Source organism: Lethenteron reissneri, chromosome 43 (genome assembly GCF_015708825.2).
Source record: "Lethenteron reissneri isolate LAM-NWPU_2019-01 chromosome 43, ASM1570882v1, whole genome shotgun sequence".
Taxonomy (NCBI): domain Eukaryota; kingdom Metazoa; phylum Chordata; class Hyperoartia; order Petromyzontiformes; family Petromyzontidae; genus Lethenteron; species Lethenteron reissneri.
Genome location: NC_083821.1, coordinates 9,959,916 through 9,980,604, shown reverse-complemented (window position 1 = coordinate 9,980,604; position 20,689 = coordinate 9,959,916). Strand labels below are relative to the sequence as shown.

The 20,689-nt window shown below is 44.5% G+C and overlaps 1 protein-coding gene across 2 annotated transcripts in view; it reads left to right on the top strand.

Moving 5' to 3' along the window:
• The window catches only part of LOC133353404 (CUB and sushi domain-containing protein 3-like), a 634,534-nt gene that overhangs the window by 343,163 nt on the left and 270,682 nt on the right, over nucleotides 1-20,689 (top strand). For both annotated transcript variants that reach the window (XM_061569655.1, XM_061569654.1), the window contains exons 14-16: nucleotides 2,187-2,513; nucleotides 4,900-5,094; nucleotides 10,141-10,279. In XM_061569655.1, coding sequence (XP_061425639.1) covers nucleotides 2,187-2,513; nucleotides 4,900-5,094; nucleotides 10,141-10,279 — 661 coding nt within the window. The remainder of the gene's footprint in view (nucleotides 1-2,186; nucleotides 2,514-4,899; nucleotides 5,095-10,140; nucleotides 10,280-20,689) is intronic.

Below are 20,689 nucleotides of genomic sequence, written 5' to 3'. Positions count from 1 at the left end.
TCTCCGGGTGCTTTAGTTGTCCCCCGCATGTAATAACACTCATTAACCCTTTCCCATTCCGATGACGTACGTGTACGTACGTGTACGTGATTGTAACGGAACCGGAAGAAAAACTAAAATTAAAATAACTTCGTCGGCACTGAGGCTTCCACAAGGCCATGCGGGAGGGCGTGTGGCACAGTTTGGCGCCAGCTATCGTAGATTACAGCGATCGTGTCGCTACAGTTCTCTGCGGTGAGCGACTTTAAAAACAACGGCGCTATGCCTCTCTAAATAGAATTGACGCTAACCGCTTGCACGTTCCGAGATTCAGAGGTGAATGAGACAACCGCTCTGCAACGTGGAGATGTCAAAGAACGGGAAAGGGTTAATTGTCCAATAACACCTTAACATAGAGGAATGCAGAGCTTGGGGTGTAATTTGATGCCGATTCCCTGCGTGGCTTCCATTGCAGCCTGTCTGTTCTTTCTCGCTCCTCTGAGTCGTTCTATCTCTTAGAGAATCTGCGCATACTGGGCGGTGCATCACAAGTTTGAATAATTTTACTACGACTGTCCTTTTATAGTTAATGCATGTGCTTACTAAGTGTTGTAAGCTTGTGTATCTGCATGTGATATTCAGTACGTGTGTAGTGTGCTTCAAATTAGGTGTGTATGTATGTTGTATGTATGTTATTCAAATGATTTGACCGTACAATATAACTGTAGAAAGGGTTTTTGGTTTGTATGGACCTTTTCGTTTGATCTTTAAGTGACATTTACGATAAGAAGGTTGAAGTGGAATAATGAATTTGCCATTGGGGAAAAAAAGGAAGGCTTGCCAAGGTAACAATAGTGAAACTTGACACATTTATTGGATTCAACTCCTTGCCATCTGTGACGAGCGCTCGAGACAATGTGTGTCAAAACATTAATTTCTAACCGCATGTCATCACATGCATTACTTATTGCCGATGTGCCTCAGTTGAAATGTAGGGATACGGCGGGTCTGAAGTTCGCTCGTGCATAAATCTGCCCTTGTAAATGCGTGTGTTTCTGGACGTAAAATTCTCGTGAAATTGCTCCTGGCCTTGCAAATAACGCAATCGGCTTGTAAAGTCACCTGTTAAAAAATTCAAAGTCAGAGGTGGATTCCGGCCATTGTCATTCCGGTTGGAGTTGGTATAAAATAAAATAAATCACGACGTTTTTAAACAGTCTGCCTCAGCAGCAGACCATGCTTTCCCACCTGATGATGGACGCTTGTGTTGCGCCCGAAACGTCGTGATTTATTTTATTTTATACCTACGTGACTTTACTGAAAGAACCAAAGACGGTCCAATTGATACAGAAGCCCACTCCATTGGAATGTGAAATTGTGTTTACTGGGGAGAAGAGTACCATCCTATGCAAACTTGGTTTTAAGCTCCCTGCCTAAATAAAGTAATGTATGTATCTAATTTGTGAGAAGAGTCTAATGATATTTACTGAGACGCATCCTCCTTTATAAAGGACTCAGAAAATTAACTTCTGTAGCAAAAAAGTATTATTTTGCTTTTCTTATCTCTGAGCCATGGTGATTTATATGAAAGGTGCCAATGATTGTTGATGCTGCTGATTTATGATTAGTGATGTTAGCAAGATGAAATAGTCTGGCCCTGAGCCAGAGATGGAATTCCACATTTTCAGTGCGGGGGCCCAGTTCCTACAAGTGGAACAGCTACTGTTGACCTCCCAATAAGTGGTACAAATTTTATATGCAGCCAGACAGTCACTCACATTGATCCCTGACTGGGATTTAACCTCGCCGGGCTTCCCATTGTGAATCAGAATCAGTGTTTATTCATGCTGGAGGAATCCGACGAGCTTTCAAGCTCTTTTTTTAAGACGTCCAGTAGGGGCGGGTCAGAAAGTCACAGTTCAACAAAAAATACAAAAAACTAAATACGAGTACAAAGTGTAGGAAAGGTAAACAAATCACTCACAAAATAAAAATAATCTTTTGTTATTTTACCAGGTCAAGCTCACTTAGCTATTTATGATTTTTCAAAAGCTACCTAGCCACAAATGATAGCTCAAGAAAGTGGCATATCACAACAGCCAAATTATTTTAATAATTGTGCCACCTGGCGAGCTAATGTTCACAGCAATGGCGATGATAACTTATCGCTCTGCTGCCATTGCCAACGCAACTCCGTGCCGTCACAGTCTCTTGCTTCTTCAACTACACGGCCGCGGCGAGCGTGGTGCTGTCGCCAAACTACCCCGAGGGCTACGGCGGGAACCTCAACTGCGTGTGGCTCATCATCACTGCGGCCGGCAGCCGCATCCACGTCATCTTCAACGACTTCGACGTTGAGACGCAGTTCGACTTCCTGACGGTGCGCGACGGCGAGGACTCGGAATCGGCGATCCTGGGCACCTTCACGGGCGGCGCCGTGCCCACGCAGCTGTCGAGCAGCAGCCACGTCGTGCGCCTCGAGTTCCAGAGCGACCACTCCATGTCGGGACGGGGGTTCAACATCTCCTACACCAGTAGGTGTCTCACCGGTGTACACGTTAGGCACGGTGGTCGCGGTGGCGAGACGTTAACTCGCCCACCTGGTGTCCAGGAGGTCGTGGGTTCAATCCCTGACCCCGACACCTGCTGTACATTTTGAGTTTGCGTGTTCTTTCTCTCCCCGTGGTAGCATGGATTTTTCTCCAGGTCTTCCGGTTGTTCCCTCCACATTTAGAAATATGCATTTAGAGCATTTGGCTGCTACTATAAATTTCCACGTAATAAGCCACTTTATTGTGCTATCATTTGTGGCCAAGTCGCTTCTGAAAAATAACTATTTGTCTCGGTGGGCCTTACCTGATAAAATAAACAACATTTTCATTTTAGTTTAGTTTATACACCAGATAAACGAGTGTATGTGGTGCATCAGATACAGCAGATACACTCACACGCTCACATGCCAGTGGGTGTACCAGTGAGGAAGATACCACGTGTCACACTAATACACCACATACACTCTGGTCACACTGATATGCCAAGTGTGCCCATGAAGCAGATACCACATGTCACACTGATATACCAGTCGGTGTCCTGTTGTTAAACCAGTGTCATGGTGATAGACCAGGAGATGATCTGCTTATTGCGGAGAAGGTATGCCATTAATAGAGCTATACTGTTACAGATACCCTGCTGCATCCAATACACCACTGTCATGGCGGTATATTATGAATGAATAAAATATCTAAAAAATGATCACTATTATTGACCGTTAAATATTCCGCTATCATCAAAGTAGCTATCCTGCGAATGCAAGCACCACTGTGCTTCTGGTCGACAACGAGAGTTGGTCCGGCACTTGGCCCAACTTAAATCAATTTGGAGGATTAAAGTGCACAACCAAAGTAATAAATGACAAAAACACAACCGCCACATTCAGCTAAGTGTCTTTTCGATGAAGGAGTAGGGATCCCAGCAATATGTATCATGATGATATTGTTGTGTGGTGTTTTCCACTGATGTAGCAGCAGCTGCTGTTCTTCTGAGGTATAGAGCAGTGTCTGGCCAGGCGGCTCAGTGGTATAGTGAGTGGCTCGCAATGGGCAGGTTTCAAGTTCAACTCCTTGTAGGAGGTTAACTAAGCCCATCATTCTTCTCGGGGTCGATAAAACGGTCTGTAACAAATGAGTACCACTTAATTGGAACGTTAACAGTGGTTGTCCAATGGATAGACCGACACCCCCCCCCCCCACCCTTAGAATGTGGAATTTCACGACTGACTCAGGTCTGTACTTTTTCAAGAAGCATGTGGGAATGTACAGCACCTGCAGTGTGGATAAGAGGTCATTAAATGCGACCACAGTTGTAGTTCTGTGATATCAGCTTCAATGGACTGGTCTCGATCATAGGGTGTTGCGCAACTCTGAGTGATTTCTGGACTGACATTCCATCGCTAGATGTGATGCCAAGAGGATACTTGGAATACATTGGTAAAACAAAGGGCAAGAACACGCTTGTAAAAAGTTAGTTTTCATCCACACGCAATGCCTTATGGGACGTTGATAAAATTGCCTCCCGATCCCATGGCCTTTAAGTGCGTGCATTGGTGCCAGAGCTAATATTTGAGCCCGGCTACAAGACCACTTTAATTTATAGAGGCAGATCTGTGCACCACATAACACACAAAACCCAGCCCCCTGTAACGTTTCCACTGAAATGTCCTCAGTACTAAGTAAATCTTTACACAGGTATTTGCTTCGTCAAGCATCCAACCTATAGCCTGCGGGTTACGTGTAGTCTGCAGTGCAACACCACCACCACCACCACCAGCCCTGTCCAATGCCTCAGGCGACTGCTACATGACCTCTTCCCAATGTATCTCATTAATTTCTATGCCGCTGGATATTAGGTACAATGTCGCACATCCGACCCGCTGGGGACTGAGTTGTAAGCCGAGATTTGAAAAGTTGAATATTTGAACATAATTTGTTTTCATCTTTTTTTTGACATACATATTCAATGACAGTTGCACCACCGTGGACAAACAGGTTACTGGACGGGAAATATAGCGCACACTTCTCAAAACGTGAGAGATGCTCCCTCGTGCTTGAGAAGTGAGTGATTGTACGCGAGATTAGGAATGCGTACCCACGCGCGAAATGGTCGAGGTTGTGAACATCTCGAGTAAATGGCAGTTGCACCTTGCACAATGGTCAGGGCAGATGCGTGACGGTCGGATGTGCGACATTTGCTTTTTGTGTTTAGTTTGTTGTCATTCCCCGCACCTCCAATTAGCACGGTCGGCTACGTACGGTGCAAAAGAAGTTCACCATACACACGTTGTGCTGTGTTGCGTTTAACATCGCATTGCCCCCAGCTCATGCCAATCATCAAAACAAAATTTACTATCTCGCGTGTCCGCAGCTTTTGGCTACAACGAATGCCACGACCCCGGCACACCAGTGAATGGCCGCCGCTTCGGAGAGGAGTTCCAGCTGGGGCGCTCGGTGTTCTTCGTGTGCGAGAACGGCTTCGTCCGCTCCCAGGGCACGGAGAGCGTCACGTGTGTGCGGCAGGGCGACATCATCAGGTGGAGCGCCCCGCTTCCGCGCTGCGAAGGTAACGCAAAGGCAAACCCCCTTGGCCGCTCACGTTTGGACATCTCTGGACGTCTGTTAAAAAATAAAACGCTTCATAGTTCATCGGATTCCTCCAGGAGGTTCTGATTCCATTCATGGCTGGAGCTGCTTCATGCGGACTGAATTGCCGTCTGCTTCACAGTGGACTTTTAAAGATCCCACGACGATATTAGAAAAAGAATAGGCCATGTGTGCCACCATCGCAGTCAACATTTTGGTAAATTATGGCAAATTAATTAATTGGGGAGAACATCGGCTCCCCTTCCCTACCAGCAAACGAATACCCAGTTGCAGACAAGGGTTGCATACATCTGTAAAGGAGAGCCGACACAAGGTTGCAGGGGTTCGTCTTTTATTCCTTTTCTCCCATCCACACCTGTATCCAGCCGTTCCAGCCAACAAACCCCTCTTCCCGCCCGTTCTCTCCCTTATATGTCCTCACCTGCTCCTCCCCCTTCTCCTGTCACCGTCCCACTCCCCATCCCATTGGTGCGAATCCTTCCCTTGACACCCCTACACATCTTTTGTCACATCGAGGCAACTGCCACTGGGGGTTTCCTTGGCTAGACTGCGGAAGGGCATTGTTGGAATGGTTGAGATGTGATTCGAAGCACTTTAAATTTCGGGGGCATTTTTAAGCGCCCCGTCGATGCGAATTCACGTGCTTTGAAATTCACTTGGTACTAGAACTAGTGGATACAAGAGTGTTTGAATGAGTAAACTAACTTGATGTTTCTGTTATCTCTGTTAGCGTGATTTCAGTGATATATATTATGAAAGCGGCATGACACTTGTTACTCCCGTGCAGCCGTAATTTGTCATATTTTTGCCGCTGGACGGCAGGTGTACCATGTGATCATGATGACAGTGCCCATGGACAACCTCAAATAAGAAGTGCAATTATTATTTTTCTTTTCCTTTTTCTCTCTTGATTTAAATGCAAGTGTAATTTATTGCGGAGTAAAGCTGCAATATGGTCACGACTACGTATATGAACCGTGCCAACATTTGCAGACAAATGGAATGGCGGCATTGAGCCAAAGATGTCTTGCCTTCGCGCTGGTTTCTGGCCAACAAGGAATCACAAGATACAATTATATTTTCTCTATGGTCTCCTATTTGTATTTTTGACACCCAACGTTCACGCGCCGTTGGCGATTATATATTTTTTGTGGATTATTGCTTTAATTCTTATCCCTGTTGAGCACTGATATTTGCTAAGTTCAGATCGTATACAATTCACAAGTAACATAGCAGTTGAAGCACCAGCTGGCTTGCCCACTTCTGTAGTTATCTGACATGTACGCTCACCTCCCGTTCACTAGAAATTCTGAGCACTACACAGTTGCCACCATATCTTTTCTTGACAATGTTCACTTGTCTGCGCCCTCCCTCGGAGGACAACAACACGAAACAAATCCCCTCGTTCTAATGTTTTCTTAGTAAGGGCACCGCCATCTTTGATTACACATACATATGTATGTTGAACTTCTTTGCACCGTCCGTAGCCAACCATCGGAGGTGCGGGGGGAAGACAACAGACGAAGCTTAAATTATGTTTCAATCGCAACGCAATTTTGTAAAAATTTCGGACATCGGTTACGTAATTATTATTATTAGCATTAGCATTCTCTTTACTCAAGCACCCTCAACCCTGTAGCCCAGACCTCACTTGCAAAGTCAACATTATTTTCAGTGGTTTCTTACACAGTTCTAAATGCATGCAATAGTTTAGTTATATAACGAATCTCTCGAAATTACTTTCCGTTTTTCACTTCCACAAGCTGAGTTAATTATAATCTCATAATCATAAATCAGTCACTGACATATAGATTCCATTAAAATGTCTAAAATAAAAAAACGTTGTACAACTATCCTCAACTCGCCTTTTGCCCGTCCAAGGACGGGTGTATTGCAGTAAATCTGAAACTTGCAAGCGAAAAGCAGACCGTGACGTGATATTCATTGCATCCATTCGTGTGCAGTTTGTAAGGGCGCAGTGACACAGACCTATTTCATTTAAAGGTTAGAATCCCTTGTTCATCATGACGTCCTTTTTACTTTGATGTCTCAACAGCGTTACGGAGATCGCGTGTCGTGAGGGTTCTGCCTTTGTAGTGAGGGTTATAAGTTGACGCCGAGGAGGGGGGAGGAGGCGCCTCGCCCCCCCCCCCATGTGGAGTGACGTCAGCCGCTAATTATTATGAATGGGGTGGGTGTGTCCATTTGGAGGACGCCACCTGTTAATGATTATTGGTGAGGGGGACTGGTCGACGTGGAGTAACGTCACGAGCGTTGCACAGACATTCTTGGCTCATTATAGTAGGTAATAATAATGGGGAGGGGGGGGGAGGTGTCCATTTGGAGGACGTCACCTGCTCATGAATATTAAAGAGGGGGGCTGGTCGATGTGGAGTGACGTCACGAGCGTTAAGGACCTCCTGGGTGATTATAGTAGATATATATGCACGAGCAATCCCATGTTTCTACGTGGTGCTTAGGTTACGTTACGGGCCATGCTGTTATGATGACGATGATGGGCTGAGTCAACCCTGGCATCGATGGTTCAACTGGTGACCTCTGAACACCCGATTGCAATAACCGCATTGCCCAATTTGGGTTAGACTCACTGCTTCGAAGATTATCACAAGTTGTATGAGAGGTGACGGATTCCCGGCATAGGAACGTGGAATTTCCACCACCAAAATAGAAGCCCCAATGGGAGGCGAGTACGACTGAATGCGTATTTAAGCATTGGGGCACCGTTTGGCTTTTCACTTGACCACTTTGTGCCACGCAACACTCAGGTATTAGTTGTAAGCACATCGAATGCAGTCTATGAGGCATCGTAAATGTTTACTTTTTAATAGAGTTCAAAATGCCCTGAGCGATTAATTAAATCAATTAATTATACAGAGTGTTTAATGCCTGTTCAAAACAATTACCTATTAATTTATACCATAACAGTTTCTACATTATGCATGTTTTTTACCAGTTTCTCCCTCTTTGAGTTGTTTTTTTTGTTTCTCGTCATAAAAAAAGAAAACTTGCGTAAAATAGAATTTTCACACGACAAAAGGAACGCGTTGTTTACCGATTTGTCGCACACTTTTTAGTTTTAGTTGTGTACGTTAATGCATTGCTCCCATCAGACCCCCAGATGTTCTGCGCAAAAGAGACAGACACCCTATCCCAGTGGGGCTTCACCTGTTTTCAATTCAGCTCTCCAACCGTCCATTATCAATGCTTAACGTAGAGTAGCATCCCATTGAATACAATAGCCGGGTGACGAATGCAATGCCTTCGCTGAACTGCCACGCTGCGCGCAGTGGAAGCTCAAAGGAATGTTTTTTTTCGCAGCAATTTATTTTCATTGGAAGTGAAGGGCTTCAGATGAAAGGCAATCGCCCACGACATTAGTTTACTTCACTTTCATGATTATTCTTTCGCACTAACTGGCAATAAGCGTTTGTCATACAATGCTGCGTACGGACACCGTGCACGGTGAATCCGAGAGGCAATTTCTGAGAGGCGTATTCCTACCATCGTTGGTTTATGAGGCACGGGCACGGAAAGGGTTTCTCGGGAGCATTTTGTCGATGCCAGCATTGTGTCGCAGAATTTAATCGCGTGACAATTTATAAACACGTCCTTTGTGCGTCACATAGTTCCAGCATGAAACCGAAATTTTGGATGTATAGCACAGCGACACCTTTTTTTTGCAGGCGACTCCATCTGAATGCGGAACGAATCGGGCGATGCTCCAGTGTCCCTGCTAATTAACAGCGATGAATGCACACTGTTAGATCTTTTGCAATGTTCTAAATTTACTTTAACTGCAAAGCAAACACAAGCACTAACTTCATTATAAACAATATACATACATGTATAGTATTCTTAACCACAAAGATGCGTGTTTACTCTGCAGGCAAAGCGTATTCACGTGAAATCTTAATTTTGGAGCTTTCGTGACTGCAGGAATTATTCTTTGGTTCTTTCGGTTAAGTCACGTCTAAAGACAAAATAATAAATTAAAATAATAGCATATTACGACGTTTCGATTGCAACACAAGCAATCATCATCAGGCATAAAAGAAATAGCAACAAAAATCTAACTAGAAAACTATAGACAGACATACAAGCAGACAGACATCACAAAGTCACACAGAGAGATGACACATATCGGCACAAATAGAGGGGTCGTTTCTGTGACGGTCCCTTAAATATAGAGAGAGGGGGGGCGGGGGCGGAGAGAGGGAGGGGGCAGAGAACGTTTTCACGTGCTCTGTATTTTTCAGCTCTGATTGTCGGTTCCCATGGACACGTATAGCCTCGTTTTGGCATACGATATTTTAAATGTTGAGTTGTGGAATGGTTGTCATCGACACGACACGTTCAGCATTTAATTAATAATCGGTGGCGAGATGTTAACTACTTCGCCTGGTATACAAGAGGTCTTCGGTTCAATCCCGACCCTGACACCTCCATATTTGGAGTTGGCTTGTTCTTTCCGTGGTCACGTGCATTTTTCTCTAGGTCATCTGGTTTTTCCCTACACATTTATAAACATGCATTTAGAGTTCAGCAGTTCCACTGCTGGATTATATTTTTTCCGCCTGAGGACGACCGCTTGTGTTGCAATCGAAACGTCGTTATTATTTTATTTTATACCTACGTGAATTGACCAAAAGAACCAAAAATATTAATTAATGCAGTCACGAAAGTTTTAAGTCAAAATTTACATAAATTCTATCAATGAAATATATATGTTAAATACGATTATCTCATGTTGGTTTTTTTTTACGTATTCTTTTGTATTGCAGGTCACTTTCGAGCTGAACTTGCCCTTGCAGTTTTGTTTCGGTGGCTTTTCTGGACTGAATTAATGCATTTCCTAGTGCCGGAACTGCAGGGCTCTCTCTACCTGAGGTTCAGACACCAAACAGTCTGCTTTTCTCGGCGCGCTCTCGCATAGAAACAAAGTGCTTTTGATTGGCTGACTGAATTGATGTGAATGCCTTGGCAGCCCCGTGCGGAAGTCACCTCACCGCTCAAACTGGGACCATATTCTCGCCTGGATGGCCGGGCCTCTACAAGGATTCTCTGAGCTGCGAGTGGATCATTGAAGCAAACGGTGGAAATTCAATCAAAGTCACGTTTGACAGGTAATTACGTGAGCACTCATTTCCTTTTGAGTGCTACTGTTATGGCTGTAAGATTTGCCTTGTCGTGTGTTCTCATATACGTTATAATGTACATTTTTTATTTGCATTGCCGGTAACAATGAAAAACCGTAAGAACAATTGATATATGGTTACCGGTTTGTGGAACATATAGAAAAGTCTGCTCACAAAACGTAACGTGTTTACCTTTTCAACTGATAAATTAAGGGAACCGTCACAGTGGTGCAATGCTCAGCACACTTGGACTTGCAATCCAGAGGTCGCCCGCTTCAATTCCCTCTCCCCTGGGTGGAAGTTGAAAGCATGGGGGTGAGTATCTTAAATCCCCCATGCTATCTCAGTCCACTGAGCAGTGTTAGCCGATCGGCAGGTCACGTGCGGTTGTATAGAGTGTGGGTCACTGCATCGCGCACTTTCAGATGCGCTTCTGCGGCCGTCTGGAACGTTCTCCCTTCCGATATTAGGAAGCCACTGGAGCTATACACTTTGAAATCGAGATTGAAATCTCATTTCTTTAGAGCTGCTTTTTGTGTTTAGTTTGTTGTCCTTCCCCCGCACCTCCGATTAGCACGATCGGCTTCGTATGGTGCGAAAGAAGTGCAATGTACATACATGCGTAAGCATTGCTCTTCCACGATTTCCGGTCAGGGGGGAAGAGTAAGCCAAATACCCACTATAGCTCCCAGTGGAAGCTCTTCCACCATCGGTGGCATGAGCAAGCAATCAATAGCAGGGCTGCACCTTCGACTTTTAACTGAGAAATTATGGCAGGTCTTCCACGTGGCGACTTAGGCCACCGTGCGGTTTGTATCTGTGCATTGGGCCAATCAGAGGAGTCGTTCCTAAACATTGCACTGGAAACGATGTTTCCGCTTCCCCAATTTCGACACCACCACTATAGTATTCTATTCTGAAAGCAGCTGCTGGTTTACCTGTTCACGTTTAACAAACCTTAAGTAACCTGCAGTACGTTACTGGATAAATAATGGAAATGTTTCCTCTATTTACCCAATAAAATCACACTGAGTCTCAAAATAATTTTTCACAAGCGTTTTGCTCGGTTCATGCTTTAATATTTGTGTATATTTAATGTATATGTGTATATTTAGCCTGTGAAATAAACGAGTGTCCAGAGAGAAAAAAAACAACATATATATGCACATGAGACGATAATGCAAACTTCCCACGTGATTTACTGTCACCTTTAAAAGCCACCGAAAATTAGCCTTGCGGGTTTGGAGTCTGCCATTAAAAGATATTCATAATCTACCGACTCTGCTGGTAATAGACTGGGTTGTAGGTGGACAGCACTGCATCACTGAGTGTGTGTGTGCGCGCAAAGGGGGGGGGGGGGGGGGCGCAGTAGTGGTAGTGTCATGGTTAGCGTGCTTCGCTACGAATCCCGGGCCAACACCAGTGACGATTATCTGAACCGGTCCTGGACCTCCCCTAGCTCGACTCAGTTTCAAATGAGTACCTGGTGTGGTATGTAAACATTGCCACTGGGGAGACAAAAGCGGTGGGGCATATTGCTGGCTATCCATCCCCTCGTGTGCTGTGCTGGCCTTCATAGGTGCTGACAGCAATTTCTGCAACAGTTTGTTCACTCTATACGGGGATTTTTTTGTCTGGCAGGGGCGGTGAGGAAGGGTTGAAATAGTGGTTTTTGTATTGCACAAACTAGGCCCACCTGAGTTCAAATCCCTCTCATGGATAATAGCAGTGGCAAGTCGTGTCTGAACCTGTCCTGAGCCTTCCGTGGGTGAAGTTCGCATATATTGGTACAGGGCACTTGGTGTGTATTAGTGTTAAGATCAGCGCTGGGGAGACAGCGGTAGCTGGTCATTGCGGTGGCCACACCACTCCCTCACGAGACACTGTGCTCGATAGCAGCACTGGCTGTTATCCAAAAGACTTGGATAATCCTCGTCTTTTATGCATGTGTGTGTTCGGATATACGTGTGCTTATCCCAATGGATATCCGCATGTATATACATAATTTATTTTGTGTCGGTTGGTGTGGGTAGACCTATGTTTTTCCAGGCGCGTGCATGTGTGCGCGAGCATGAATATCATTGCATTTGTTAGATTTAATATGCGGTAATGCGATGTTTGGAGTTATTTTAGTAGGATGTGTCCGTAAATAATGCGTGGCATTTATGAATGTTTAAACGTGTTTTTTTATTCCTTAATAAATATTAATAACGGCAACATATTTTGTTCAGCTGTGCTGTTGGGCTCAGATTACAATTACGCGCTCTTGCCATTAAAATATGCAACGGGAGTTTGACGTGCGCTGGTGACGATGGTGACGAAGGACGTTTAGTAAGAGCCCATTGAGGTGAAATAATACATATTGTGCAGGGGAGAACCTGTGATAAATCAAACGCTTTGATGTGGAATTTGCAGTACTCATCTTCAGCGGAGAAAAAGGAATCGAGAGTCAATAAAAGACAGTGAGCAAGCAAGAAACTACAAAAGACGCGACACGAAATAAAATCGTTCGTACGCAAGGCTGAGCACGGAACGTATGTGTTCTTGGAAAGGCATTTTCTGCTGACTTTTGATAGCTATTGGTTAGGGAATAGTAATTTGGCAGGGGTGTTTCTTTGGCAAAGATTGACAATTGCCAACTGGTGTTGTACAGCTCGGCATTTTCCTAAAGTTTAGTCGCGTTAAAACTACAGCGAACACTCGTTTCAAAGGCCAATAACATCTTCGTATATAGAGGACTGCAGAGCTTTCGGGGGAAATTTGGCATCGGTCACCACCTGGCTGCCTTTCCTGTTTGTGGTTCTTCGGGCCCCTGAGTTGCTATCTTTCTTGAGAAACGATTGCATACTGTGTGGCGATGGCAGCGTGTTACACGTTGAATTTATTATTACTACGATAACAAATGATAGTACTGCATATGGATGGTGCTGCGGTTAACTTGACTTACAATCCCGAAATTTGCAGGTTTAAAAACTCGTTTTACTTAAATTCAGCCGCACTTCCCTTCAAAGTCATTCAATCGCTGCCACTTCAAGGGAGGTCAAAAGTTGACATCTATTGGACAGACAGGGAATATGGAATTGTTACAATTGCTCAGTGCTGCCTTGTTGAGATGAGGGGCCATTGTTTGTTTTCGCAGGGACACTTTAGATTAACATAATGTAATAGCTATTTTTTTATTAGGTTAATAAAATAAATAACAACAATTAAAATATTGAGTGCGGTATATTATTTATCGCATACAAATTATATCCTTTAGTTTTAGATCGACGAGTCAATGTGATTTTAATTGGATAATTTGAATTGTGGAGTGCTGTTGTTTGAAGGCGAAAATAATTTCAATGTTGATTTTTGTTACGTTTATTCGGGGATGATTATTAAAATCCTTTGTTTACCCGGGAAAGCCTCTCTGAGTCTCATGTGACTCAGCGAGGGGTCCTGCCAGGTGTTCGCGGAACTCGGCCATACCATTGATGCCTTGCGTTCACATCACACGATTCGAAATAGCGCGTTCGATGAATATACACTTATTTTTTTGTTATGGGCGCACTATTATTGAAATAACGGGCTCCTCCAGGTGTACGGAACGAGCTCATCGTTAGTCGGGTAGCAAAGTTCAGTGGCGGTGCGGCCCGAGGTGCAGCAGCAGTGCTGACAACAACCACCACAGGCACGGGCAGCATAAGTCAGCATCTCCTCCTCGCGCGCAAACTCTCCACGTGTTAAAACATGTTTTAGTTTTTCTTTATTTTTCCTTCTTCAAATAGGCTGCCACTATCTTTAATAGATGCACGGTAGTATCGTAGGTATATGCTACTGTAACCGGTGAAATATGTAGACGTAAGAGTGAGGTTCGATAGCGTGCTCTCCCTAACCCCAACCATTTCCTTTATTTCTTGCGGGAAAATACGTTTCCTTTTACGCGATTTTGAGTTACGCGTCAGATTTTCAAGAACGTAAAGGGGCACTGCCCACTTCCACAACACAACATGGAAACCCCATCCCTGTAAAGATCTGATGCTTTTTAAGAGGTGTAAACATTTTTATTTGGCAAATGCATATTTGAGATTGTTGTTGTAGCCAATAACTGCAATAATCTGAAAACAAACATGTGCCATATTTGCTTGTGCAAGTAGAATTTCACGAGCAATATTATGATTCGTAATTAGTTTATTTGTGCTTAGATCGTGCAGGTATCAATTGTTAACTATAACCCTCAGCCATCTGGCAGATTCAATCAAATCAAGTTGTCATGTGGGACAAATATGCCAATTGATTTGTTTTTTCTGCAAAGCAGAATGTCGAAAAGCAAACGATTTTTTTCATATCGACCCAATGCTTTCCTAGAAACCCCGTCGTAAGTCGGATTGTTGTAAATGAGTCTTTTTTTCCCATAGACAGTAGAGACAGTAGAAACATCACTTGCCGATATGTTGTTCCTTTTATCGGCCATATTTAACAGGGTTTGATAGGTGGAAATCCACAAAAAAAGACTTGAGAGTAGCAAAAAACTCCACGCCAAGTCACTTCGGAGGAGTCGTGTCAGAAGAGGGGTTGTAAATAAAGTTTCTACGATGTAAACTGATCCAGGCTAGGAATTATAGAAACATCGTGAATGTGAATCACCGTAAATCGGACCGTCTGTAAACTAGAGACTGCATGTATTCCAATCGCGTCATTTGCGGACCCCGATAAGCAATGGCCTACTCTTTTAAATGACCTCATAGGATCTTTAACGTCCACGGTGAAGCAGATGACGCATCAGTTAACCCCCCCCCCCCCCACAATTCCCTTATTGCTGCCCTACTTTCCCAACTACACTGGCTCCCTGTCCACTGTCGCATTGCTCACCAGAGTCTATAAATCACTCCACGGTCTTGCCCCACCCCTTATCGTCCTTCTCTCATATCTTACTACCCCCATCTCTTCTCTCTTGCCCATCCTACTCCTACTCCATGCCCCAGCACCCCATCTACAACCAGGCCTACCTCAACACCTACCACTACCCCAACCCCTATCACTACTCCGACCACTACCCCAATCACTTCCCCAGCCCCTATCACTACCCCTATCACTACCACTACCCCTATCACTACCCCGACCGACCCCTATCACTATCCCTACCGACCCCTATCACTACCCCAACCCCTATCTCTCATTAACCACTCCCACCTGCTATCCTATCACCATACCTACACCACACATTTCAACAACCCCACGTTTTATCTCAAACACTATCATCTTATGTACACTTTTATAGTTGTTGTAAAGCCCCTTCAAAATAAGGCACTATACAAATATATACAATAGATGCAGTATTAAACAGGGAGGGGCGCTGGGTTTCGAACCACAAACGTCTGCGACAGATGGGCGAATGCGCTACAGTTAGGCCGTGTCACCACCGTATAACTTGACAATGATGAATTAACTATGCATGATGTTGACAGGTGTGTATTTATGGATGATTAATTATTGCGATTATCGAGCCAAGTGTCTATTGATATGAGCTTAGATGAACACTGGATTGCAAAATGGTAATACATAATTGAAAGGCAATGTTTGTAATGCACGTTCATAAATATTTACCATTGAAGAATGGTAAATATTTATGATATTGTATTATGATGTCGCATTCATAATAATACATCTTTATTTACTCGGGAAAGTCACAGTTGAGTTTTAAAGACTCTTTTTCAGGAGAGACTGCGATTATTCCCGCCAAAACCCCGGAATCGATCCCAAGCAGAACGCTCCATGAAGAGCGGGTCGTGATGAAATGGCCCGGTTCGTTCAGTCAGCTACAATCCATGGCATTGCCGAGCTGGCACCGATACATCCCCCTGAGTTAACTCTCCCCCCCATTTGAGATCTCCACTAAAGTGTTCAAGGTCGGCGTTGTCAAGCGTCACGAGTTGATGGCCTCAGCCGGTCAAAACAAAGCACCGATTTTGTCGCTCACGTTGTCGTATTTCAGTGTGCGAGGGATGAAACACGTTTCAGTTGTGTAGCCCACGTGATCAACATGTTTTTTTTTTTTTGCGGGGCATTTTCAAACTTGTGCCACCCCCTTTTTTAGTTTAATGCGTGAGAGAGGACTATTGGCGTGACTTGCTTTAGGTAGTTGAGTGATGTCACCTAGAGGGGGCCGTTCCTGGGCTCGTAGTTGGTCTGCTGCTTGTCGCTCGTGTTCATGACGTGACACCGTAGCTCAATTGGAATACAATTGGCATGACAAAAAATTGCAAAGGATGCTATGGTTGAGACTGCTCAGTGAAAAGTGCTGGTAACGCAGTCATAAAATGTTGGCAATTTCACGCTACCACATTTATTTGTGTCTGTACAGAATCTCCACCTCCCAGTAATGAAATAGCTGAATTATTAATTGCATGTTTATGAGCGCCGAGTAAATTGACGCTGTGTACATTTTATTAAAAGCGGGCATTTGGATGGATTAAGCTTCCACAAGTGCACATAACTGTTTATGTGTCTATGAACGGTACAGGACTTGCCACAAGTCGAAGATGAGAAATACTAGGGGCACTGTTTCGGAAAAAAAAAAACCATCATACCATTTTTATATAGCCATAGTTTTAAATTCACATGTGGTATTATACGGACTGAAAATGTAATGTGAAGTCGCCTGTTATATGTGGCCCACTTACCCACTTCTCTTATTACACTGGTCAACAAAAAAAAATTCTGGCCTGGACTTTTGCAGCTGTTTTAGACTAATTTCAGGGTGCTGATTCCAAATCTGATCTCAGATTTGCTCTATCACGTCATTTTTATGCTATCGGCATATCCCATTTTCATTGATTTTACCCGAAATTAACTCTGTCACTTATGATTGCAAGTTGTTGCGAGTCAGTGACTGCTTTAGTGTTAAAATATGGTGCTATATTTTTAGGATAGTATGTTTATAATATAATTTTATGTAGATATCCACATTTATTTAATATTTTTCTTCTGCAGTTTTTATTGAAAATGCAATATTTGATGTCTCAAAAACATGATGTGATAGACAAAAACTGATGCCAGATTTGGAATCAGCTCCCCAAAATTACATTAAAACCGTTGTAATATCTTATGCCAGAAAAAGTTTGTTGACCAGTGTTATTCAAACTCGTGATATTTTTCCGAATATCTGCACAATTGCTCAGATAACAGTCACCCAATGCATTACATTTATGCAATTATCCGTAGCTTTTTACAGAAAAGAAGGCCCACCAGGATAGGGTTGCCACCTCTTGCACAGTGAAACAAAACCAGACATATTTTTCAGTCAGCCAAGGTTAAGTATCAAAAGTGTGCAGATTACCCTTACAAAGTTCAATGCAGAAATACCGGTCAAAACCCTGGACAGGTCCCAACTCTACACCAGGAAGTGATGGCAAATGCACCCTGTTTATCCATTGTTTATCAACAGATAACTCCTCGGATATCTGGAGTTATTTACACACATGAAAGGGTACTGCGTCAACACAGATAAGCGGAGCTTCACTGTGTAATTGGGCATGTTGATGTTATAATGTAAGTCCGCTTTGATGATGTGGCTACAACACTCAACCTAGCATCGCAAAGGCTATAAGTTCAAATCACAGCCGAGGAACTACCCAGCCAGCCCGTCCATATTTCGGGGTCGAAATCATTATGGCTGGGATTGTTCGAGTGCCACCCTGCAGGAAGAGATGGGTCACCTGCGTACGAAAACGGAGTTTCCACCACAAGCTCAATGTGGAAATGTAATATTCCCATGTCAGCCTCGGTATCTATGTCTCATGCCATTGCAATAATCATATATTGCTCTAATATCTTGTGACTCCATCAATCTCGGCAGATTTGAGCCTGTATAGTGCTTGGTTGGGTGACCACCACGCAAAAGAGAGATGTCATCAGACGCTGTGTGGCTACATCATGGGCAGCAGATAAATTGTACTGAACTATGCCACCCCACGTCTATGCTTCCCATCTGCTACAACATGCAGGTTAAATAACTTCCGCGATCTGCTTGGTGTGGGGAAGCCAATCATCCGACAGTAGATTGACAAAATGGCGGTACATATACACAGAGACAAAGACAGAGATTCCCTGTATAGCCTTAACAGACTGCCGGGGCAAGTGCCGTTAGGGAGCGCCGATTAAGACTGGGGGTGGGTGGCCACCAAGCCACCCGACTGCCTTTGTCTCGGTCGTGGCGATCTTTCACCCACTGCACCAGGTACCTAGGGGAGGCCCAGGACCGGTTCAGATCGTCGTCACTCGTGTTGCCCCTGAGCGGGAATCGAACTGAGGTTACCGGGTTCAAAGTGCAGCACGCTAACTGCGACACTACCACTCCCCCTACATACATACACACATATATATACACTGCTGAGTGGCTCACTGCATGGACGCACAGTGTGTGGCTATTTGCGTTGTTAGGTAGTATTGCAAGAAAATGTCAGCATCACCTGATGGTTGAAGCCACTTGCTGATCGATATCTTCAAGTTATTTCACTCGAACCACTTTATATCAGGCCAGTGAATGTGATCCACCTGCTATTTGCAGTAGAAGTTAAATATCACTCGGCTGCCTATCGCCACTCTCTGTAATGCACAGGGGAGACGGTATGGAACGGCATCCACTACGTTTTCATCAGTGTCACCCGTTGTGATTCAATTTAATGTTCATGTGTACAGCACACAAAGACAAGTTTCCCCCATGTGGAATTGAACAGACTGTTGGCGTAAGTGCTGTTAGCGAGCACCAATGAAGATGGATGGCCAACACTTCGCCCAGCTACCTTTGGATGAGTTGACTTCGGGTAGGCTCAGGTCAGGTTCAGAAATTCCCCACTGTTATTGGTCGTCGGCAGGAATCGAACTTGAGTTGCCACGTTTGTTGCGCAGTGCACTCACCACAACACTACCGCTGCCCCAATGTGAGCAGCATGTCATATACACACACACATACACGCGGGTATATACCTAGCATGTACATGTGGCTATGTGCCATGTACATGAAGACACATTTGGATGTACTCTTTTTTAAACATGTATTTTCGCGGTGATGAGCACACTTTACCCTGGCCCCAAAACAACCCATGCTAAATTATCGGTAACGCCAAATGGTGACGGTGTCCTCTGAATCATCCCTCAGCTTGACTCGGCCTCAAAGTGTTTCCCTGCTGGAGCGTACGGTCAACGCCAACAGTGGGGAAATAACGTCAGCTGGGCGTTCGTGGCATAGTCCAATCTGCCACTTGTGTGGGATGCTGACCTTAATAGGTGCTCACGAACAGCACCGGAGGAGGGAGCACTCTGAAGCCGACAAAATAAGTTCGGTTCCTGGCCATGGCTAACATCAGTCGTGACTGACGTCCCGAACCGGTCCCTGGGCTCCCCGGTTCATGTACCGGATTGGCTACGGTGTGGGGAGGCCTTCGTCTAGGAGTAGATAGACAATGGCTGAAGATGATGATAAAAAGTTACTATTGTCATCGTGCTAAAATTAATATTGTGTTGTCATCTCCATTGTCAGGACGAACAGTGCTGTGGAAATGCTGTAGTCATATAGTGGTGACGCGATGTTAACTACCTCGCATGGTATCCTGATCCTAAAGCCTGTATCTTTGGAGTTTGCATGTTCTCCTTGTGGTTGCGTAGATTTTTCTCTGGGTCCTCCGATGTTTTCCTCCACATTTAAAAACATGCGTTTAGAGCGTTTGGCTGCTGCTATAAACTTACACGTGATAAGCCACTTCGTTTAGCTATCATTTGTGGCCGGATTACTTCTGAAACACATCTGTATCACTCAGTGGGCCTTACCTTGTAAATTTAAATTAATTTCATGATTATATGGCAGGGGTCAGTATCTCCATTGCACGAACGTTTTTGATTTCCCACAAAGTAGTATTTTTGTTGTTGTTATCAATGAGAAATGAGTTCAACTGAGTTGAGCCCAGGCCAGTGTTTAACTTCAGAACCTCTGGCAGTGAGTTAGGTCCTTGGCATCAGGCGAAGCCATGTGGCCTCGCTTGACGCCAAGGACAGTGCGTGACAGGTTGTTTTCTCTGTGCTCTTCGTGGCTCGGCCGGTGATGATAGGATACGCATTGTGGGTAGCACAGACATTATACAGCCGTGCCGGAGAAAGCCAAACGCGAGCAGTCAGACTGAAGATTTATCACCGCTAACGGTCAGTCAAGCAGTCCGTGCATGGGGTGGCTGGTGTCGGCGCGTGAAGTTACGGGCACGGACGGATCCCCAGGTCCCTCCAGTGGGCCTTATCCATCTCTAACTCGAGCAAGGCAGCGTCCCCGGTATTGATGCACGCATTCGTTTTCCTCCGTAAATCTTGTTGAAAGGCCTCCAGCATGGGGAGTATTGAGAATAGCACTCTCTCGACACTTTGCTGCCC